This window comes from Bactrocera dorsalis, chromosome 1, assembly GCF_023373825.1.
Source record: "Bactrocera dorsalis isolate Fly_Bdor chromosome 1, ASM2337382v1, whole genome shotgun sequence".
NCBI lineage: Eukaryota > Metazoa > Arthropoda > Insecta > Diptera > Tephritidae > Bactrocera > Bactrocera dorsalis.
This window is the reverse complement of record NC_064303.1, coordinates 8,570,379-8,594,539: the sequence shown is the minus strand read 5'-3', so window position 1 is coordinate 8,594,539 and position 24,161 is coordinate 8,570,379. Positions and strand designations below refer to the sequence as shown.

The following is a 24,161-nucleotide window of genomic DNA, read 5'->3' as shown; positions in this document are numbered from 1 at the left end:
CTTAACGTTACCTAATATAACTTAACCCAGTACTTAACTTAATAGAATTTCACTTATCTACATAATCCAACTGAACTCAAACTGACGTAATTTAACTTAAATGAAACATAACTTAACTTAACGTAACTTAACTTAACGTAACTTAAGTTAACTTAACTCAACCTAGTATCTAACCCCATATAATTTAACTTATCTAACTGACGTTAATCAACCTAATTGATTTATCTTATATTTTGAAACCTTACGTCCTCAACTTAACCTAAATTTGACTTAACGTAACTTAACATACTTTCAGATAGTTATACTCAACCTAACGTAACTTTATTCATACAAGTACTATGTGTCTCAACTTAACCATACTAATATAAACTGACCTTATCAAACCTAACCTCACTAACATAGCTTCAGTTAGTTTAGCATAACTCTATATTACCTAACCTAATTTTATCATTCAGCGAATTTTAATTGAATTTTACTTTGCTACTGGCTTTTAATTAAACAATTTCATCTGCAATTGATGTGCTTTCATCCTGATAAAATATGGCAGATACATATATCGTATGCCTGCTGTAGTCATGTGTTCCGACGGAAGCACTCACTCACTCAGCTTATTCCTATTCCTTTTTGCACTAATTCAATTAGGAAAGCCATGGAAAATATAATTTTCTAATCCTCATTGGCTTGGCAGTAAACTATCCATTAACTTGTTTCAAAAATAACACAGCAGGCCCACAATCTCCGTAAAATCACACCCACATACTCTCGCTCTCTCTCATTTACTCTCACACTCTGTGTCATTTATCAAAAGTCTGTTATGCTGGCTGTGACCCACCTGACTGGTTGAGTCAACACAACTCAACACTCTCCACTAATTTAGTTGTATTTGAGTTTGAAAAAAGAGTGTAATACGTAAGTAAAAAACAACAACAGCTATAACACAAACAAAAGCTTTTTACACTTCCGTTAATGGTGGCCATTACCATTGTTACAATTCAGCATACAACAACAACTGGTATGGCTAACAAACACCCTTTGCTCCATAGCTAAGCAATTACACTCCCTAACGGTAATCCAATTGTGGCCTCTCATGCGGTTGCGGCGGTAGTAAAGTAAACTATTACTATTCAATTGCATTATAAGTCGGTCTATAGCCCTAGCCGCAGAAACAGCAACTAAAACAATACTAGCACTCAGCTTCATGCTATATACCATATATACTCATCGGATATATATGTATATAGTTATATAAAGTAAACTCAAATGAAAGCAACACTAACAATGAACAAACATTTAAATTGTCTGCCCGCAAAAGTTTCAAACGGAAATAATTGTAACTCTAACCGCCACCTGCTCGCTGCTCATTTCTCTCCAAACGCCGCGCGCTCACAGAACCAACAATTTAACTTGTATTTGTAGAGCGGAGCTGGTGGTAGCCCTAACTGTAAAATTTATTTGCAATATATATTCTAAATATGTGTGTGTAAATGAAATAGCAGCATACGAAATGGGCGTGTCCATAGGTCATAAATAAAATTTCAGTCTTTAAAGCGGCTTATTTAGTATTTAAGATACCTATTTCTTCATATAGCGATGATTCCAGAGTCAGATAATGTGTATATACTTGTATGTAAATATCTCTCTCAACTCCGCGGTCCTCTTTTTATCACCGATTCTACGTGGAAGTCGTGAACGGCTTTCACTTTCTCAGTTTTAATTGAGGTGTTTGGAGATATTCGAAATAACCATATCTTTCAGAAACCAGAATCCCAGATCTACGGACTTTTACGCATGTTAACTCATTATGCTGGAATAACCGGGAACCTATTCGATGCAAATGATTGATTTACTGTGCTAGAAGGATTTCTATGTTATGGATATCGGGAAGATTTAAGTATTCATGCCGAAATGAAATACTCTGTTTATAGAGACCATTATACCAGCTGATCAAATATGGACCGCACTGATAAACGTAAACATTTAATTTTGTCAATACATGCATACCAGTAGTCAATCCAATTTTCCATAGACTTGTTATAAACCTCGGCTGGGACCTTCTGCTTACCACGAAATTTGTTGTTTTTCGGTTTCACCACATTTTTAGACCGACATTCGCTAGATTGCTGGACAGTTTCGACATCATATTCATAAACCCCCCAACTCACCAGTAATGACGCGTTTCATAAATATAAAGCGCTCAGCTACGTTGTCAAGCATCTCTTTCGCAATCTCTACTAGACGTCGTTTTTGCAAAAGATCCAAATTTTTAAGTACGAGTCTAGCGTCGACCCAATCTTTGATAAGATCTCACTTTTATGCAAACACGATAATTTCCAATCAAAGTATCTTAAACTTCTTAAGCTGGGCTTCACGAAAGCTTGGTCAGCGCTGAGACACAATCGGTACAAGCGCTGTCGCTTTTGGCCCAAAATCGATCTCAAGAGATGTAGTGATCTCTTTGCCCTCAGTAAAGCTAGTCTCTCTCTATTTGTGGGGCTTTTAACGAGCCATTGCCTTATTGGCGTCCACGCAGCAACCTTCTTTAACTTTTTCAATGTTATCGAAGCAAGTTTTCGATGACTTCACGACCTTCACTGATAACTCTGTGCCACTGAACTTTTATTCGAGACTTAAACTCCCTAAAACACTTGTGTGCTTTCAACGTTTTCGAGGGAAATACAAACTTTTAAGCATACAGGTGATGATAACAGCCCATATTTCTTACGAGATGGTTAGAAAAATATATTTACTTACCGTTTTTGAATTCAAATTGCTTCAAAAGCCTATGAAATTGAAATTTGTTGGCCAATCTTCCCGGCATTCCGGTCTAAGTATGAACAGTAGTCTCATATTTGTATATGATCAAGGACCGCCACATTATGAGCTTTCCCCCTAAAACTTGTTTTAGCAGCTTAAGCTCAAAAAAAATATAAAAGTTTAAGCAGCTTAAGTTCTGGGAATAAATAAAATAAATATTTTATACGATTTAATTTCTTAAACTTTCTGATAACTCCAACAGTGGAGACAGTGACATCTACCGATACTACAAATTAGTAGGCACCGAACTTCGCTCTCTCGTAACCTCAACTCCCTGATACACACTATTTCCACAAAAAACTATCATTTAAGCTTCGTAAATACGGCCAAATCGATTTACAACTGACAAAAACTATTAAAACTCCACTGAAATTTAAATAAATGCGCAAATACAGAGGCGTAACCACCTATTTCCGTTTGTATTCGTTAGCTCGGCCACCTTATACACTGAACAATGCCCACCGCGAATTTCACTCTCTACTTAAAAGTAATTCATTTGTGAGTATATATTGCAGTGGTATTTCCCAGGAAGTGCGATGAATATCTAAATAGCTTTTGCTTAGCTTTTAGTTTAGTGATTTTTTTCTCGTTCGACACAAGCTATTTTCTTCTGCAGTAAAACAAGTGGAATGTGGGCTAACTTTGAATTGAGTACTTGTATTGAAATAGTAAATATGTAGGTATATAGTATATACTGGCAGTAAATTTATTTTATATATTGTATAACGCAATCAGATAATTTAATGCTAATCGCACACTTAAACTTCCTGTATGCAGTTTATTGCAGAAAAGGTAATCTAAAATATGTTATGCGGCATGGGCTGTAGACCTAAACAAGCACGAGCATCTCTGTGTGGATAGCTGACAGATTATATTTTATTTAATTAAATTTAGTAAGATCTACATTGGAGAATGGAGCCATGTGCAGGAAAGTGAGGAAAGTTCTCTTAGCGTCATTCACTTGGGAGTGACCAGAAGCGATTCCTCTATGGCTCAAGCAGCTCCCGATTTCCGGTCTTAGACTAAGTAACCACTGACTGGCCAGTTTGAAGACGACACAACAGCGTCAGACGAGAGATGCCCCTTTTGATGACGACCACTGCAAACGTATTAAAATTATAATTGAAGAGCATGCACCTGGAATTTTCGATCCCTTAATTAGGAAGCTGTCGCTGCCCAGCTGGTTGACGCCCTCGTTAGAGTAGAGATTGACATCACCGCCGTACATGAAAAGCAATGGACAGAACAAGAACTGAGACGAGTAGTTCCTTGTGCCATGTACTTCAGTGACCATATAAAGGAGCGCAGGTTAGATGTGGATTTCATGGTGGGGGTGAGATTTCGTTGCCGAGTCCTGGCATTCATCCCGGTGGATGAATGTCTAGCCAAAATCCACATCAAAGTGAAGCTCTTCAACATATCGCTGATTTACGCCTCGACGGAAGAGAAGGACGATGTGACTATAATGCCTTTTATAAGCGCTTGGAGCGCACCTATGAGAACTGCTCCCTTGCTGTCTTCGCTGTTTGGCGCTAATTGCAGATTCCAAGTGTAAACAGGCCCTGGTCTTTCCAACAGATTGCAGATCTTTCTCTTCCATTACTTCCTCCAGTGGATACTGCATCGAATATTCTCAGAGCTGGAGTGCTTTTACCCATTCATAACATGACCTAGCCAGCGGAGCCGCTATCTCTTAATTCGCTGAATTATGTCAATGTCGTCATATATCTCATATAGCTCATCGTTCCATCGACTTCGAGATTCGCCATTGCCAAAGATTGGGAGTCTCCTTGTCTAAAATATCGTTTGGTATCGAATGACTCGGATCCCGATCTTGACGGAGCTTTTGGTATTGCTCAACGTTGGTTTACATAACGGTATTAGTTTTGAGGTGATACCAAATTCTGACATAGCGTCATAACTCCTTTGTCGTGGAGCTTTAAAATCGATGAAGAAGTGGTGTCTGTTAACCAAGATTTAGCGCATGATGAATATCTGGTTAGTAGATTTTCCAGGCTCAAAGCCACACTGATAAAGTTCCATCGGTTTGTTGACGATGGGCTTTAATCTTTTACACAATACTCTCTATAGAACCTTATATGCGATATTGAGGAGGCTTATCTCACGGTAGTTGGCCCAGACTTTTGGGTCTCCCTTGTTGTGGTGTGAATGGAACACACTAAAATTCCACCCGTCAGGCATGCTTTCGATCGACTATATTCTACAAAGAAGTTAGTACATATACTTTATCAGTTCTTCGGCACCGTATTTCAATAGCTAGGCCGGCAATCCATCGGGGCCCGCCGCTTTATTGTTCTTCAAACGAGTAGTTGCTATTCGAACCTCTTCATGGACGGGCAATGGAACGTCCGCTCTAACGTCATCGATGAGTTCACCATCTCCTGGTGACAAGCTTTCACTGCCATTCATCAAGTTGAAGAAGTGTTCCCTCCATAATTTCAGTATTCTCTGGACATCAGTTTTAACTATATAGGGTTATTAAATTCCTTATTGCGAAACCATTCAATTATCCTACAATTACATAATATATCTATAATACTTAATGTGTTGGAATTCAATTAACCTATTTTCATGTGGCACCGCAATTTACTGCATTAATTTGATTTGTTTGCCACAACTATTTTGGCCACGTCCACTAACACCTACAAACATATGTACATATGTACATACCTGCCAACGTACATCCAAATGTAAATGCATAAATAAGCAAGTGAGTGGTAATAGGACATCCCGAGTAGCCGAACAAAATGCCAAAAGTACCGTTAGACAAGCGCATAACCTATAAATATATTTCCGCATATTTGTATATATATATACATACATACATATATACTGTGAGAAATGTGTGTTCGTTTGAATGCCGCGTAGGCGAGTAGACAACTATGCAGACACAGTTGAATTGGTTGAATGTGTTTCTCTTTCACTTTGTGGCATGCCACAATTATTTCCGGTTGAGTCTGTCTAAATTTCAGTTTGTCTGCATATTGCGCACGGCTAACCTACTAGCTAGTAGTACGGTCAATACCTTTGGCGCAAAACGCACGGATGTACATACCCGTGGACAGAGGAGTGTGTGCGCCGCTGTAGCCAACTTGCCACGCTTTAATAGAGCGATCACTGTGTCAAATGCGGCACGTTTGTTTTGTTTGTTTTTGGCGTTAGTGTGCGCTTCACACGCCTCTTTGTGTGCTTACGTTTTAATTGAAAAAGTTTGCACATCCTCTACGCCTGTACAGCGCGTCTACCCTCCAGCAAATATACTAGTTGCCACACCTACACACTCAAACATTCCCGCTTTTCAATTATAAATTTCTATTAATTTATTTTCAGATTCGAAATACGTATGAGTAGCGCTCATTTAGCAACTCGCAGTAATTAATTACGCTTATTGCTGTTGTTGTTGTTGCTATTATTCACAGTTTAGTTTCTAATTTTAGTTGATACTATGTGGTTTTAATTTTTTTTATTTGCAAAACTTTTCAGCATTTTTCAGTTACGCCGAAACAGGGTGACTCATTTCTATATTTTCTCCATAGAAAATCATTTAACTGCCTATATATACATACGTTTATTAGGTGGGTCATAAAAAACAAACATTTTTTTTTCGCTTGGTGCGCTGAAAATATGTTATTCGACACCTCTACGAAAGTTTTTCCAAGTATGACTTTTTAAATGGTAACAGCAAGTCCCTCCGTGGATGAAACTTTGCATGAACAGTGCCTTTGAGGTATGGCACACTATGACCAAAAATTATCCAATCCGGGCCAAAACTGTTCAAGCCCCTAGGTACCGAATTAGTTGACCCCAATATCTATGGTTGATTTCTTCCGAAAATAACGGCCAATGCGCGAGGTATATGTAGTATCGAAATTCGAAGAGAATCTTTTGCTGAGAATGGTATGTCTGTGAGTCAAAAATGGGTTGAATCGAGTCAATGCTTCCGTTAACTCCCATATATCGGCCAATATGTGAGTTACCTTCGTAATATTGAGAGCGCGTGTTTTTATTATAACGGTGTACCTCTGTGCTTGCAAAGAATAAAATAGAGTGAAAACTTGTCCTAGACCTCATATAACTAATTGTACCTGAAGGTACTTCCCTGGCTTTAGTCGTTGCAAGTTGCTAGAGTATAAAATGTTTCTTGATTCCTGAACATCCTTAGTGCTCTTAGTTACTTGTTTTTTATTATTTATTATTATCGGTAGATGACGTTCCTTGCTAACGAACCAGCAGCTGGTCAGTTGTCTTCGAGCCGCTGGAGAGTCAGGACAAACATTTTCGGGCGACGTGTTTCTGTGAGTGGAGCAAGCCGAAGATGCAGAGTTTATTTAAGAAGAGGCACGTGATTAAATTGTGCGTGAAACTCGGTAAATCTACGACAGAGACGTTTGATCAAGCAGACTTACCTAGATGTTGCTTCAGTTAGAAGTGGTGTGTTTCGGTGGCACCAGGCTTTTTTGTAGAGCCGGGTCGGTCGCTGATGAAGGCAATGAAGGGAAGATGGGGCAAATCCAAAGTGAAAACGATACTCATTGTCTTTTTGGACGTCAAAGGCATCGCCCACGATGAATTTGTTCCTTCTGTACAAACCGTAATTGCCAAGTTTTCCGTGGAAGTCCACAAGAGACTCAAAAGGAAGGATCAATCGGATTTGACAATACATCGCAGCCGATTGGAAGTTGCACCACGGCAACTCCCTGGCTCACACCGCCTTTCTTGTGAACAGCTACCAATATCTCAACGCTTCCGCAGCCGCCCTACAACCCAGATGTGGTCCCCGGACTTTTTTGTTACCATGCCTGAAAAGGCCGATGAAAGACAAGCATTTTGAGACGACACAGGCGATCCAAGCAGCATGCACCTCAGCTCTCAATGCTATTCCGGAGAATGCCCTCCGTGACGCCGTAAATGCTTGATAATCGCACTGGCAGCGCCGCTACTTCACAGAAGGAGCCTATTTTGAAAGTTGTTAAAGAATTGTAAGGATTGGTTCAATAAATTTTTTTAAATCGACTCAGTACTATTACTTTACAGACAAACCCTGTAGGTATTGGGATCTAGGAACATATTTTTCAGAGTATCAAGAGAAAAAATATTTGGTTTTCTTTTACTCCCCCTCTAATGTTTATATACATATATATATGTATATATTCCCTTTATTGCGCTACCAACGCCATTTTGATTCCACTATTCTGTCTATTTTCTGCTTTTATTTTTTTTCTCGCTGCCTGCGTGTTAGGCGGTTAACCGTTATAGCTAAAACCACAAAATGATAAAAACTATTGCGCCACAAATGGAAAATTTAGCGTCGACTAAACTTACCAATAGCCGATATTTGTGGCAAATGTGTAGTTAAGTGAAAATGAAACACTTTCACACGAACTCGCTGATAATTTTTAATGAAACAGTATTAATATAAAATTATATATTTGCGGTTTTCATTTTATATTTATTAAAAAAAATATTGCTGTGTTAAAAAGAGAAAGACGTAATAGGAATATTTTGTGGCAGAAAATATTTATAATTAATTACAGTCTACCTCACATATACTTACAATAAATAGGCTGATCAAATTAGACTCGGACTGACAAAAAAAAAACTAAAATTTCGCGTATTAATATTTATTTATTTAATATCAGCTTGATAATAGTCTGTTTTTGAGCCAATACAAGCATGCTAATGCTAATTTTCCATACACTTGTTATAAATCTCGGCTGGGATGGTATTCAGCCGCATCAGTGAGCTTTGTTTATGATTTCAGCTCATTTTCATAGCGCCATTTGCTAGATTGTTACAGTTTCCACATCATGTTCTTATTAATGCACGTTTCGTCAATAGTAATAATGCACTAATGAATTTCTGTTTCTCAACTATGTTGTCAAGTATATTTTTATGCAAAAATAGTAAAACACGGTCACCAAGCGTTTACTCCCCGACGGGGAATTGAACCCCGGTCTCCCGCGTGACAGGCGGGGATACTGACCACTATACTATCGAGGATCGGTAGGAAAATATTTCTGAATGTACCATTATTAAATATGTAAAAATTCTGTTTTCTGTTTCGGTACACAATGTAACATCCATCATATGCCAAAAGAACGCTTAATTCAACTTGAAATCGATTTTTATGTAGCTCAGACTCGACTTTGGGAATTTTGTTTTAATCCTTTAATTGCAACAGATTCAGGCCTTTAGCACGAGTCTAACTTTGGCATGCATTAACTAAATGTGTTGAGTCAATCCATAAGAGATTTTGAGATCCTCTGCTATCGCTCGGTGCCAACAAGTTGATATTCAAGGACTTTTTCTTTAACTTTTTCGTTGTTCTCGTCATTAACAGAGTTGAATGGGCAACTGTCATTAAGCAAATTTTCTACGACTTAATTAGCTTCACCAAATCTTTTGTGTCATTCAAATACTTGTGTTCGTGATAAAATAGACTCTTCAAAACAAAACTGCAACAGATTTGAGTAATGAGGTTAGGAGTATCAGTTTTAACTTTCGAAACTAAGAGCTGAAACATGAAACACAGTGGACTGCAGAAGAGCAGACCAAGAATGAAAAGTCTCCCTCCTTCCATATTAATACTTTCAGGTTATATTAACTGCTTCAAGCACCATATTACTGCTAAATTTTCTTTACGTCTACAGTTTCATTTGACAACTTATGGCAAGCTTTGATAGACTCTCATACAAATAACATATAAAATCTGAGTATCAATATTTATTACATTATTTTTACAGAATGCAATTTAGAACGGTTTAATAAGGAACGTATATAAATATAGCAGGGTTACCATCGAATATGGTAAAGAAAATCAAAACCCGATGAAACGAGCTATCTGGGTGCAAAACTGCAAAAGTCATATGCAAGACGGTAGATCGTAAGTACAAAAAATTCCTATTGACAGTCATAGAAGAGAAGAGAAATGAGGAACATGATCGGAATACTAACTGGTCACTGTCCGGTGGCGACACACGTCCGCAGAATGAAGCTGACAAATCGAAAAGGAAATATCTAGAGCAAGGCACCAGGAAAGTAATGGAGCATCTCTTGTGCACTTGTCCCGCATTGGAAAGACTATGCTGTACGCATATTCTGGAAGAGGTGTCGATAAGGACGCAGCAGAGTCTGTTGGAATTCCCGTCAAGCGCAGGGCTTCTAAAGGATGACTATTCTTCATGGACCTATTAACTGAACTCTATCTGGTATCGCAAAGAACCAAAACTGGTCTATGCGTGACTCATTGGCCTACCAGACTAATCCAACATCCAATATTTTATCATTTTAATTCTCAAGAGTACTTTGTAACAAAATTCGGAGCGCTGCTGCAATAAATTTATATATGCACTTAATTTAAGGGGTTATATCTACGTCAGAAACACGTTTTTTTTTTTTAATTTTTTTGTAAGAAAAAGAATTTGAATAATGAGCGCTTCAATTTGAAAAATTTTTTGTTTTCTTCGTACCGTAGCCGATCTCCAAGGAGAACTCCCAAAAAGGCGTTTTCTGCTTAAATTATCTCAAAACAAAAACCCAAAAAAAAGTTATTCGGAAATAAACCAATCCTGACAATGGTATGACTATGCATCAAAAAGAGGTTTAACCTTATCCCCATATACCTAACACAACGATTTTCTAACATCCAGGTGACTTTAAACCGTATATATCGGCCAATATGTGAGTTATCTTTATGAAAATGAGAGAACGTATCTTACTGATAACAGTGTACCTTTTTGCCTAAAAAGAATAAATTTTCTTTCATAACTGAAAGTCCCTTCAATTCGAAGTTCGTCTTGTTTTGGATTATGGTTGTTCGAGCTAGAGAAGTTCAACTGTATACACATATATATCTGCTTGGATTTCAATACTCTGGTTGACGGTTTGCACTTTGAGGTATTTCCCTGGCTTTGATTTTTGCAAGTTGATTTGAAAAAAGTCGCTTTTTTTGTTCATTACATTACAGAGTGACTTAAAAATCGAAGTTGTTATCAAATATCCATCCTAACAAATATATCTAAGCAGGTTATGACAAAGTTTCACGTTGGTCGGTCCTACTGTTTCGGAGAAATTTTCCTCACCGACACTGGAAACAACGTTTCGAGAAAAACGCTTTTAAATTTTTGAAAGCCGAAAAATATGTTCATACATATATGTATTTGAAACTATTTTTTTAAAGCAACTTCATATTTGCGGAAAATATTCTCAAATGTATGTACATAAATTCATTATGTATGCAAAAAAATCCGTATATTCTATCACAAGTGACGTAACCTCTTTAATATCAGCTGATTGTCCAATTTGACACTTGATATCAGCTGATGGACTACATCAAGTGAGTGGTAAGTGATATTTTAAACGAAACTATTATATGTAGACCTTTTTAAAAGCATTGCAGCAGATTTGGAAATAAATATAATATGCACTTATGGTATATAAAGAAAACTCCGTTGGCAACCCTATACTAATTTAACCGCATCCAATCACATTAATATAAAAAAAATAACAAAAATTTCAATTGATACTAGAAATTTATTTACAATTTGCAAAAATTATCGAAGGCACAAAAGGCCGCCACAAAAATGAAGCCAATATTAAAAGTCGGCCTCAAATCACCTATCTTGCTACTGATTTCTCTAAATATTTGCGCAGCCAGATGGGAGAGCGCTTATGAGCACTTATGTGATAAAAAAGGCTGTAGTTATCTGGTGAGATTGGACGATATTGTGGATAAGATACCGCATCAATGTAAGTTTTAAATATATGTAGTAGATGTACCGATATTTTTGCATATATATTGTATATAGTATTTATTTATATCTCACTTGCACCAATCACTTTACACTTACAGTATTTTTCGAATGGGAATGGAACGGCTATTATACTGTATATATGGATGATGATTCGAACAGTTTTCAGTATGGTCATGAGATATGTGTGGATGTGAGCGACTGTAATGGCACATTTATTTGTGCTCAAATCCATGAAATGACCAAATTGAAGGAGCAAGTTGATCTTATTGTTGGAGGTCGCGTACTTGTAGATAATGTGCCGATTTATGCAGATAATGCTATGACATTCACATTTTCAGGCACTGAGAATTCTATAACAATTCCAACAGATGTGGAAAATTTTTTAGTAGAATTAGGTTACTAAATAAGTGTGTGGATCAATAAAATTATAGGTATAAAAAACGAAAATCAAACCAACTTTATGTCCTTGACCAGGCCCAACCGAATTGATAAAAAATTCTTACTTTGGGTCACCTTTTTTTCATATTCGCGTGAATTTTGATCTCCAACCAAAATTCGGCCAATTTTGAAGGCGATAATAAAGATTTATGCTGAAAATTTTTAAAAGGTAGTGTGTTTTCTTGCTAGTCCGTGTCAAATTTGATCAAATGTACATAAGCAATATACATGCATATACAATAAAAAATACAACGACGACCAATCAACTGATATTTTAAGGAGTATTTTAGTCTAGAAATAAAAAAAAAAGATATATTTTTTTTAAGTTCCACTATTCATAAATATGTCTACAAGAGAATTTTTCAAAAATTATTTTTGGAGATATATGTAGATATTTTGGTGATCCGGCACTCAAACTGCTTCGGCTGGAACTGAAACTTTAAATGCAAAAACTGGTTTTTTAAAACGATACCCACGATTTCTCAGGATCGGCTGCTCCGATTAAGCTGAAATTTTTACAGAATTTTCTTTGTGAACTTACCTATGTCTAAAGCTATCCATAACCCCAAATGTTTACTATTTTTTTAAATTTCATTGGACAATTTCTTTTTAAGTTTTGCATAGTTCCTGACATTCCGACAGAATTCTAGATTAAAAACTTCATTTTAGGTTTCATAGGAGAGTTGAAAACCCAAGATTTCTCAAGTTCTACTGGACCGATGAACCTTTTTTTTAGAGAGTCATCTTTATTTGTCTAAGTCTGGAGCTATCCATAAATCCAAATTTCAATTTTTACTATATTGAAAAATTCGAAACAAGTGAAAAAAAATGTGATAGAAAATATTTTTCCAGGCAGTCTCCATTTTGGGAGCCAACTTCTTTCAAACTTTTCCGCAATTCCAGACATTGTGACATCAGATTGCTAGGAGGATTGAAAACGTGGATAAATGGATAATGTCACGTGCCAATTTTTTTGGAAACTCCTCACTCTATCAGCTAATTTTGCAATTTTTAACTTTTCTTATTCTTTGATTTAAAAATTACTTAAAAAATATGCATCTAGCCTCATGCCTCCCTTAAATTTAGTAATATATGTATGTATGTATGTATGTGTGTATGTATAATCAAATAACGATAAAACCCATTACGCACTCAGCATTATCAAATGATTCTACAAATCACTCAAGAATACTCGTGTTACTCACCTGTGTTTATTTTTACAAATTTCATGTGTCAGATGTTGATATTTTTATCTGTCTTACGCATTAATAGCCAACAAAACTCTATATAATATAAGCTACGTAAATAAGCAAAATTGCCGCATTTGGGTGAAGAGCAACCAGAAGCCGTTCAAGAACTGCCATGCATCCCGAAAAATGCACTGTTTGGTGTGGTTTGTACGCTGGTGGAATCATTGGACCGTATTTTTTCAAAGATGCTGTTGGACGCAACGTTACGGTGAATGGCGATCGCTATCGTTCGATGCTAACAAACTTTTTGTTGCCAAAAATGGAAGAACTGAACTTGGTTGACATGTGGTTTCAACAAGATGGCGCTACATGCCACACAGCTCGCGATTCTATGGCCATTTTGAGGGAAAACTTCGGACAACAATTCATCTCAAGAAATGGACCCGTAAGTTGGCCACCAAGATCATGCGATTTAACGCCTTTAGACTATTTTTTGTGGGGCTACGTCAAGTCTAAAGTCTACAGAAATAAGCCAGCAACTATTCCAGCTTTGGAAGACAACATTTCCGAAGAAATTCGGGCTATTCCGGCCGAAATGCTCGAAAAAGTTGCCCAAAATTGGACTTTCCGAATGGACCACCTAAGACGCAGCCGCGGTCAACATTTAAATGAAATTATCTTCAAAAAGTAAATGTCATGAGCCAATCTAACGTTTCAAATAAAGAACCGATGAGATTTTGCAAATTTTATGCGTTTTTTTTTTTTTTAAAAGTTATAAAGCTCTTAAAAAATAACCCTTATATGTATGTGTGTATGTATGTATGTATAATCAAATAGCGATAAAACCCACGACGCAGTCAGCATTATCAAATGATTCTACAAATCACTCAAGAATACTCGTGTTACTCACCTGTGTTTATTTTTACAAATTTCATGTGTCATGTGTTGATATTTTTATCTGTCTTACGCATTAATAGCCAACAAAACTCTATATAATATAGCTTGTACAACAACAAATACTCAACTAGCAAATGATTCATAAAAATTAACTCAAATGATAAAACAATGAAAGAACTCAAGTAAAACAAGTAGCTTATACAACTTACTCAACGGTGAAAGCTCTCGCATAAAATGCTCAGCAATATACAGATCGTTACCAGTCCTCGATAGTATAGTGGTCAGTATCCCCGCCTGTCACGCGGGAGACCGGGGTTCAATTCCCCGTCGGGGAGTAAGTCAATTGGCGAAGTTATTTTATTTCAATTTTAGTTTATTATTAAAAATTTTTGATGATATTCATTTTTCAGAGCAAGAAAAAATATATAAAAAAATAAGTACATATATGAAATATATACAAGTTTATATTACATATAGTCATACAACGTTCTAAAATACGTTTTTCAAACTCTACTCGTTACTTTTTTTAATAAAATGTGTCAAAATATGTAGTTCAATACTAAACTCCCCGAATTTTTTGCGTTTTTTTTTTAAAAAAAAGTTATCAAGCTCTTAAAAAATCACCCTTTATATGTATGTATGTATGTATAATCAAATAGCGATAAAACCCACGACGCAGTCAGCATTATCAAATGATTCTACAAATCACTCAAGAATACTCGTGTTACTCACCTGTGTTTATTTTTACAAATTTCATGTGTCAGATGTTGATATTTTTATCTGTCTTACGCATTCATAGCCAATAAAACTCTATATAATATAAGCTTTTACAACAACAAACATTCAACTAACAAATGATTCATAAAGATTAACTCAAATGATCAATGAAAAAACTCAAGTAAAACGAGAAGCTTATACAACTTACTCAACAACGAAAGCTCTCGCATAAAATGCTCAGCAATATGCAGACCGTCACCAGTCCTCGATAGTATAGTGGTCAGTATCCCCGCCTGTCACGCGGGAGACCGGGGTTCAATTCCCCGTCGGGGAGTAAATCAATTGGCGGAAATATTTTATTTTAATTTTTGTTTTTGTAATAAATAGGTTATTATAAATTTTTGATGATAATTTATTTTTCAGAGCAAGAAAAAATATATAAAAAATAACTATATTACATATACTCATACAACGTTCTAAAATACGTTTTTCGAACTCTACTCATTACTTTTTTTTAATAAAATGTGTCAAAATATGTAGTTCAATACTAAACTCCCCGACGGGGAATTGAACCCCGGTCTCCCGCGTGACAGGCGGGGATACTGACCACTATACTATCGAGGATCGGTGAAAAACTCTTTCAGAATATACCATTATTAATTAAGTTAAAACCTACCTATTGGAGACATTTTCTAAACCTTAATTTGTTTCAAAACACTGCTTTCTATGTCTTATCATTACACAATGAAAATTTGATCATATGCCAAAGGCGCGCTTAGTTCAACTTGAATTCGTTATTTATGTAGCTCAAGCTCGACCTTGCGGACTTTTTTTAGTTTACAAGTTAAATCCTCACAAATGGTGGTTTGCAGATTGTAGGATTGTTACTCTTTGCAATATACTTTTAGATTTGGCAAAAAAGAAGGCGATTGGCTACTACGAAGGCTCCTCCTAAGATTAATGAAATTTATATACATTTCTTTTTCAAGACATTTGCATGCAACCAATACTCGTATTAAACTTTTTTTTTGTTTTTTTAACTCTTTTACTATTCTGTTTGTATAAAAAAAACTCCGCATATCTCCCCGACGGGGAATTGAACCCCGGTCTCCCGCGTGACAGGCGGGGATACTAACCACTATACTATCGAGGATTGATATTGATGTTATAAGGAAACATAAATATATATATATAGTTTATATAATGATATGAATTAAAAAATTAGCGTTGAAAATCATCTCTATTATCTATGTTTTAAGATTTAATTGTTGGCCACTATTTTAAGAATGAGTTTAAATAACGAGATGCCTTATTTTCACAAGATTTTAATAAAAAAACCGTTTTACATTATTGCATGGCTTCAATAAAAATTTAATTTTGAAAACTTTTGCAGTTGGTCCTAATTAGCATGGTTTTGGGTACTTCAAAAATCCATTTATATTTAATAGAGGGTATATTAAGTTTCCTTAGAAGTTTGTAATACTCAGAAGACAATTTCGGAGGCCACTCTGGCATGACGAGGTGAGTCGACTTAATACGATTTTGAAAAAGTCCGTCTGTTCGACAGTCTGTTCGTGAGTATATATCCGAAGGACTAGCCTCAATTTTCGAAATGCCGATCTGAAGTTTTGCAAATGACTTTTTCTCCCTAAGGTGCTCCTTGTTTGTCGGAACCGTCTGTACTAGTGTAGCATATAGTTTTCATACAAAGTGTATATAGTGAGAGTCGATCCTGTGCCGTTCGCAGCAACTCGGATTGACGTATGTAACAACTTGGCACATTTTATGTTGAGATCTTAAATTCAAAGCATACAAAACACAGCTTGTGTAAGAACTGAAGCCTTCCCAAGCGACATTAATTCGCTCTATGAACTCTTGAAAAGTTCCATGCATATTCGACATTTTCGAAACAAATTTTGTTCAGCGATGAGGCCCATTTCTGGCTCAATTCGTATGTAAACAAGCAAAATTGCCGCTTTTGTAACGAAGAGCAATCAAAAGCTGCTATTTTATTCAGAAAAAAACTACGGTGTGATGAGGTTTGTGGGCCGGTGGAATCATCGGTCCAAATTTCTTCAAAACTGATGCCGGTGAGAACGTAACCGTAAATGGCGACCGTTAACGCACCATGATAAGCGAATATTTGATGCCTGAAATTGAAGCTGGTGATCACGGCGACGTTTGGTCAATTGGCCCAAGATTGTGTGATATCACACAGAACTTTTTCCTGTAGGGATATATAAGGTCTAAAATCTATGCGAACACTTCGATTGGAGCAAAACATCACGCGTCTCGTTCGCCAGTTGCCAGAAAAAAAATATTTATATTATATTCATATATGTTCTAGAAATAATATATTTGATTTTGGTTTTAAATTTGGGATAAGAGAAAAATCTTGCTCACCGAAGGTCCATTGGAGATCGGCTATGTGAAGAAAAAGATCTTTTTCTATTTACTTATTAAAATTAAATTTAAGAATGTCTCTACAAAAAACAATTATACAACTCCTTAAATTCCTCGTTATTGAGAGACATGTGAGGTTTTATCATTAATATCAACTTTCTTGAGCACGAAAGCTTTTTTATACCCTGAACAGGGTATATAAGTTTGTCACGATGCTTGTAACACTCAGAAGGAAGGGTCGGAGACCCTATAAAGTATATATATAAATGATCAGTATGTCGGGCTGAGCCGATTTAGCCATGTCCGTCTGTCTGTCTCAGTCCGTCAGTTTTTAAGATATCGTTTTGTAAAGTTTGCAAACGTCATTTTCTTTTTAAGAAGCTGCTCATTTGTCGGAACTTCCGATATAGGAGCACTATAACATATAGCTGCCACATAAGCTGAACGATCGGAACCAAGTTCTTGTATGGCAAACTTTCATATTTGACAAGATATATTCACGAAATTTGGTATAGATTATTTTTTAAGGCAACAATGTAATCTCCGAAGAAATTTTTCAGATCGGATTACTATAGCATATAGCTTCCATACAAACTGAACACATAGTTACTAACAGAAATGAGCCTGTGAAGGGTATTTAGCTTCAGTGCAACCGAAATTAACGTTTTTTCTATTTGCTTCTGCGAGGTATTACAACGGGAGTTAAATATAACTGTGAAGAAAAGTGTGTGCTATATTAACCTAAATTAAGGGTAGGTGAATTAGACAGTTACATAAACGCTAAAAACTCTGTAAATCAAAAAAATAATAATATGAAAACGCCGAAGTTATTTATAAGTTAGATACAGTTATATAAACATTGGCTTTTTCAGATATGTTCGAATTTTCATTTACAATGCGCTTATTTTAAACACGCTTTTAGATTATAATAAAGGGTGCATATTACTGATTTCCGGCAGCTGAGCATTACATTTTCTCAAGGTAAGTGCGCGCGCAATTAGCACATTTTTTCTACTTCAAAGTACGAGTATACCATATCATTTGTATGTAAAAGTGTGTGCATGCAAATGACAAGCGACACAATTGACACGTTGACAACAGGTGTCGTGTGATAGATGAAAGCTTTTCTCGCGCCTAGTGTTTGAGGCTAACACCAAAGTGTGCAAGTACATATGTATGTACGTAAATGAGAAAAGTAGGCTAAATAAATCTACGAAACTAACGCTTGTGCATGAGCACTTAGTTGCTATTTGACTGATGCTTCGCAAGTTTTGCCAACAAATCTAAGCGTGACAACGAGAAGCTTGTTAAAATAGCTCCCCGATAAATGTTTGGCAACTTTGTTGCTATTGTTAATAGTTTATTCAATGAACAAAAGCTTTTTGTGATTGTTGCGGAGCGTTGACAGGTGTGAAATCGTGCGTATCGTGTAACAAAATACGCACGCGCCATAGAATTTAGTTTAAAAGTATTGCCAACTAATTGAGTTATCATGCTTCATTGCAAATCATGTATTTAGAGGAGATATCCCATAGAATATTTTAATGGAGAAAGTGCACGTAATTCAAATATTTTTTTAGTACAAATTTGAAGGAAAAGTGTAATATTTTTACGATTAATCATGTGATGACGTGGGAGAAAATTTTGTTTGTGATTTTTATTATATAGTTAGGGTGTATATTGGTGTCCAATTGTTATGAACTGTTATTCGAAGAAATATTATTTATGAACTTCTAGAGATGACAAAATCGGGAAGGCCTTAGCATCAGAGTTGTCTTCAAACACAATAACAGTACCAAGGATTAATGAACTTCTATGAGCTTGATTTGAGACTTAGTAAAACAAGACCAACGGTTCTAGAATCATGAAATAATTAGTGGCTACTTAGTTGAGCTTTTTAGTTTTATCCATGTTCGGCGATCTTGTGTGGAAAATGAGGTGTTTGGTAAACACAATAAGAATTTGTCATTGCGTTTATTTTACAAAGTTACTGAAAGATGTTCTTTAGAGCTTTTCAATAAGAGTATGCAACGGAGTTCGCAACACCTAGAAGGGAACGCCAAAGATCAGACTACTGACTATGAAGTTAATATTCTTCATATTCTTATCACAGTACGAAAACAAGCGAAATCGGCGAAACAACCACGCCTACTTCTCATATAGCATAATTATACCCTGAACAGGGTATATTAAGTTTGCCACGAAGTTTGTAACACCCAGAAGGAAGCATCGGAGACCCTATAAAGTATATATATAAATGATCAGTATGTTGAGCTGAGTCGATTTAGCCATATCCGTCTGTCTGTCTGTATATATACAATCTAGTCCCTCAGTTTTTAAGATATTGCAAAAATGATTTGAATCGGTCAACACTTCCCTGAGACGTCATTATACCTATACCGCATCGGGTCATGCTATACCTTTTTGGAAAGCTCATTTCACGCTAACACGTGTTTGATTGATTGTCGTTTCTTTTAAGTCGTTCGTGAGTTATAGCGTCGCAAACATCGAGCAAAATAAAGAGAAAATACGGCATATTTTACAGTACTACTACGATAAAGGCAAAAATGCATCTCAAGCCGCCAATAAAATTTGTGCAGTTTATGGACCCGATATAGTTTCCATTTCCACCGCACAACGATGGTTGCAATGTTTTCGCTCTGGTGTAGAGGTGGTCGAAGATGCGTCACGCTCCGGAAGGTCTGTCGTCGAAAATTGTGATAAAATCGCAGAATTGGTCGAAAGAGACCGGCATAATACGAGTAGAAAAAAAAAAATAAAAAAATGAAATAAAAAATAAAAAAAAATTCAATAAAAATACCGTCAAGACTTTTTTGACAACCCAATATAAAGGTTTTCGAACTTCCAGGTGACTTTATACCCCATGTATCGGACAATGTTGGAGTAATCTCATTGAAAATGAGAGGGCGTATTTTACTCTTAAGAGTCTATCTTTGTACCTAAAATAGATATATTTGAGTGAAAACTTGGCCTAACCCCTGTATAACCAGGGGCGGATCAGTCTCTCTCTTGGAGGGGAAATAGACATATACTTGAAACTTCAATATTATTATATTTAACATAGTAGGTTTATACAGTTTAATATCATGGTGGAACAATTTCAATTCTAATTTCTAATATCAAATCCTACTAAAGTTAAAAAACACATTATAAATCGTAGACGTGCGGGTGACATACTTTATTGCAATGTATAATATAATACTGTTGTCAGTCGTGTATTGAATACGAAAATTTCACAAAACAAAACGATGGGAACCAAGTTTTGAGAGTCTTTCGAGAACTTCTTCTGCAGGGACCTCAGTGTCATGATGCGTGTGCCGCAAGCCAGGCCGAACAATCTATCTTGATGCACGTTCGTTCTCAGCCACGTTTTCATGCGGCGAAGAGCCAAAAAGAGCGTTCAGAGCTCGCATTCGTCACAGAAAGTGTACAGAATATGCGAAGAAAACTATAAATTATGGGATATAGCTCTACATCGTAGTTCTTCAACGTTTCCAATGCAGTAGTCGGTGAACTTTTTTTGACTGTTATCTTTTGACTTTTGCTTCTTCCCCCAATGGCACTGCCAGTGGTTAAGTTCATCTGTGAGGTTCAAACGTCACACGACGTTGTCATTATACAAAAGGCATTTAAATCTAGCTCCAGTCAACAATATTTTCGATTTCTCATGTTTTCAAAGCACGTACCTTTTCTGGAAGCAGCAAACTCAGTTGAAATCCATCCATTACTTCTCCAGAAAAGCGTGTTTTCGAGTTTTGTTTGTCGGCTGCAGATTCTTGGTTTTTCTTCGTCAACTTTTAGTTCTGCCGCTATTTTTTTTTCATGCCTGAATAAATTGATCGAAAATGATCTTCAGCTTTTTGTTTTCGATTTCGGAACGATACTAGGTGATGTCTTTGACAGATCGATCGATTCATTCTGAAGCATCACGTTGGGTGAACGAGTTAGAGTAAAATTTCACATAGGCGAAAAATCCCAATTATAAATTGAGATTTGCACACAGCTGCGATGAGTATCGTTGTTTTTCCCGCTGTTTTCTTATTTTTCCAATTACTAATTCCTCTATGTTGAAAAACTGGGAGAACAAACTGCGGATAATGTATCTATTTAACATATCACAGATGGAGCTGAATACGGCATAAATTTGAAGTTCTCTACCAAGCTGCCTTCTCCCATTTCTGTCCTCTGAATCCGTCACTGTACTATATATATCATTATCATTATAGATTTTATAATTTTAAGTACTATACAAGGTATAGAATCCCTGATCAAAGTTAATATTGCCGCTAATACATTATAATAAGTAATAATTAAACAAAATGACATATAATTAAAAAAAAATTATGATTTCATCAAATCACAATCGTCATTATGTTTGATTCAAAATTAATTCGATATTATTTTTGCAAAAAGCTCAATTGCAACCGACACTTCTGTACAACAATTTTCAGAAACGCTGTGTATTTTTGCACTTAAAATATTTACAAAACGCATAATTAAATGATTAGTTAAGTGCACTTAAAGTTTTAATTATAATTGCAAATGCAAATAGACATGTAATTGAATTTTTAAATAAGCACAAATAGAGATATTCACATTCACATACAAACTTATGTTTATTGGTCACAACTGATGGTCAGTTATGAAGAGCGAAATAATTGCTCAGAAAGCGACCGAAATTAATTAAAAATTCATAATTATTAAATGCATTGATAATTACAAGCGAACAGCGCCTAAAAGTGCACTCAAGTGTTTACTGCGAGCTTTTTATTAATTTAAACAGCAATCAATATTTCGTTTACCCCATTCTAATGGCAAAAGCTTTTGGAAACCGCTCAGCAGATCAAATGAAGCCTACTGGTTTTTCCTTGGTATCGCCACAGCAAAGGTGACACTACAACGATCCGAATATCAGGCACTAGTCAACAGATCATCTGAGTTCTAATTATATTAGCTGAAGTCATCACAATGCTTTCGAACAAGCAATGAAGACCCGCTCAATCATTATTTTCGCTTTGACCTATATCTTAGGACCGACAGAGAGCGCTGGTTCACATTTATGGGAGAAAAACTGTAAAATATTTTCTGTCTGCTGGTGACCATCTTTGACGCTTATTCAAACTACACTGAGTCAAGCAATCACAAATCTGTCAGAAAAGTCTTAATAGTTGGAAATCTTTTCTCTCTAAAGTCATATACTTTAAACTTATACAACGCGATATACAGATTTATTTTCATTAGACCAACTAAAACTCAAAAAGAACCACCTGTGCTTCATGATTCTCAGACTAACCTCTATTGGAGCTGAAATTTCAGAAAGCGCTCTAAATATTAGAAACAACTTATGGATACTTGATTAGTACATATTACATTTTCACTGCTTGTATTCCAATATAACGGGTGATCCAAGTAGAGGTACGTTTTTCAATATAAGTAAATTTTAAGCGTACAAAACCATAGCTCCTGAAAATTTCCACGAAGATCCGACGTTTTTGAGCCAAATTTTATTCAGTAAAGACGCCGCATTTGGGTAGAAGAGATTCCATTGAAGCCATTTCATTCAGAAAAACAACAGTTTGGTGTGGTTTTTGGGTCTGTGGAATTATCGGTCCTTCAAAAATAATGTAGTGGCGACCATTATCGCGCCATGATAACCGCCTATTTAATTCCTAAAATTGAAGCTCGTGATCTGCCGACATTTAGTTTCAACAAGGCGGCACCACTTCTTACACATCGCATCAATCAATGTATTTATTGAGAGAAGACTTCGATGAGCAAATAATTTCACATCTTGGCCCGGTCGATTGGCAACCAAGATTGTGTTATATACCACCATTTGACTTTTTCGTGTGGGGATATGTAAAGCCTAAAGTCTATGCAGAGTCTACCATGGAGCAAAACATCAGGCGTGTCATTCGCCAGTTACCAGTCAAAATGCTCGAACGAGTCATCAAAAATTGGGCTCAACGTATGGACCATCTAATACGTAGCCGCGCCCAACATTTGAGAGAGATATTCTTCAAAAAGCAAATGCGAATTAAAGCTCTTTTGAATGATAATAAAAATTACCCTTTAAATTTGAAGTTTCTGTGTTTTTTTTTATGTGGGGAACCTCGAAATTAATCACCCATTATATACCAAAAATGGTATTAGCAAATATATAATAATATCAAACAATAGTATTTTACGCCCATTCCAGACTACAACAAAACAGCATTCTTATTTCAGCCATAACCATTTACAATGTTTCTATTATTTATGCCAAATATCATACATGAATATTCATAATTTATTGCCCTGCCAATTTTTGTCTATGCAATTTTATTCAATTGTTTATTTATATAATGCAAATCGTCTAATTCTAGCTGAAAGTTCACAGCAAATTCAGATTTCGTAAATATTTCATACAATGCCTGACTTTGTATGGCTGTAAATACTCGTATGTGTAAGGCTTGAGGATTAGGGACAAATGTATACCTATATACTATGTAATGTAGACAAATTATATACACAATTGCTACAAATCGCCATTTATGTTTTATTACAAATTCGTGGAAAATTTCAATTTTTTTTTATTCTAAATTTGTAGCGAATCAAAATTGCGGATGATAAAGCTTGCATTGACAACTTTAATAGCAATGAATAATATATCCTCCCAATCATCGCATTCAGACAACTTTTTACGCATTAAATATGAATTAAATTCAAATAGTTACTTAATAGCTAACGCTAATGTAATAATCCCTATAAAGCTTCTCAAAGCTCAAAAGCTTTCAACAACATTTTATGCATAAAATAAAAACTAGATTCAGATAATTAGTTAATGACTAACTTTAATGTATTATAATATTCCCTATAAAGCTCCTCAAAGCTTCGAAAGCTTTCACTCTTTGCGTTTTCACGTATT

General features: G+C 35.9%; 1 protein-coding gene and 5 non-coding genes across 6 annotated transcripts; 3 read left to right on the top strand and 3 right to left on the bottom strand.

Annotated features, from left to right (window-relative positions):
- Window positions 1-8,763: 8,763 nt before the first annotated feature.
- On the bottom strand, window positions 8,764-8,835 carry Trnad-guc (transfer RNA aspartic acid (anticodon GUC)). The gene has a single exon. It is a non-coding gene; the product is annotated as a tRNA-Asp (tRNA).
- Window positions 8,836-11,387: 2,552 nt separating this feature from the next.
- On the top strand, window positions 11,388-12,014 carry LOC105222286 (uncharacterized). Its single transcript, XM_011199525.2, has 2 exons — window positions 11,388-11,583; window positions 11,687-12,014. Exons 1-2 carry the CDS (start codon window positions 11,418-11,420, stop codon window positions 11,989-11,991), a joined length of 471 nt encoding a protein of 156 aa, XP_011197827.2. The 5' UTR covers window positions 11,388-11,417; the 3' UTR covers window positions 11,992-12,014.
- Window positions 12,015-14,376: 2,362 nt separating this feature from the next.
- On the top strand, window positions 14,377-14,448 carry Trnad-guc (transfer RNA aspartic acid (anticodon GUC)). Its single transcript has one exon. It is a non-coding gene; the product is annotated as a tRNA-Asp (tRNA).
- Window positions 14,449-15,092: 644 nt separating this feature from the next.
- On the top strand, window positions 15,093-15,164 carry Trnad-guc (transfer RNA aspartic acid (anticodon GUC)). The gene has a single exon. It is a non-coding gene; the product is annotated as a tRNA-Asp (tRNA).
- A 218-nt stretch (window positions 15,165-15,382) lies between these two features.
- Window positions 15,383-15,454, bottom strand: Trnad-guc (transfer RNA aspartic acid (anticodon GUC)). The gene has a single exon. It is a non-coding gene; the product is annotated as a tRNA-Asp (tRNA).
- Window positions 15,455-15,911: 457 nt separating this feature from the next.
- Trnad-guc (transfer RNA aspartic acid (anticodon GUC)) lies at window positions 15,912-15,983 on the bottom strand. The gene has a single exon. It is a non-coding gene; the product is annotated as a tRNA-Asp (tRNA).
- Between the last annotated feature and the right edge of the window lie 8,178 nt (window positions 15,984-24,161).

Excerpts from the sequence above, each read along its gene's own strand:
- LOC105222286 (XM_011199525.2), top strand. The coding sequence starts at position 11,418 with ATGAAGCCAATATTAAAAGTCGGCCTCAAATCACCTATCTTGCTACTG. Across the intron at positions 11,584-11,686 it reads GGATAAGATACCGCATCAAT|TATTTTTCGAATGGGAATGG; the intron begins GTAAGTTTTAAA and ends TTACACTTACAG.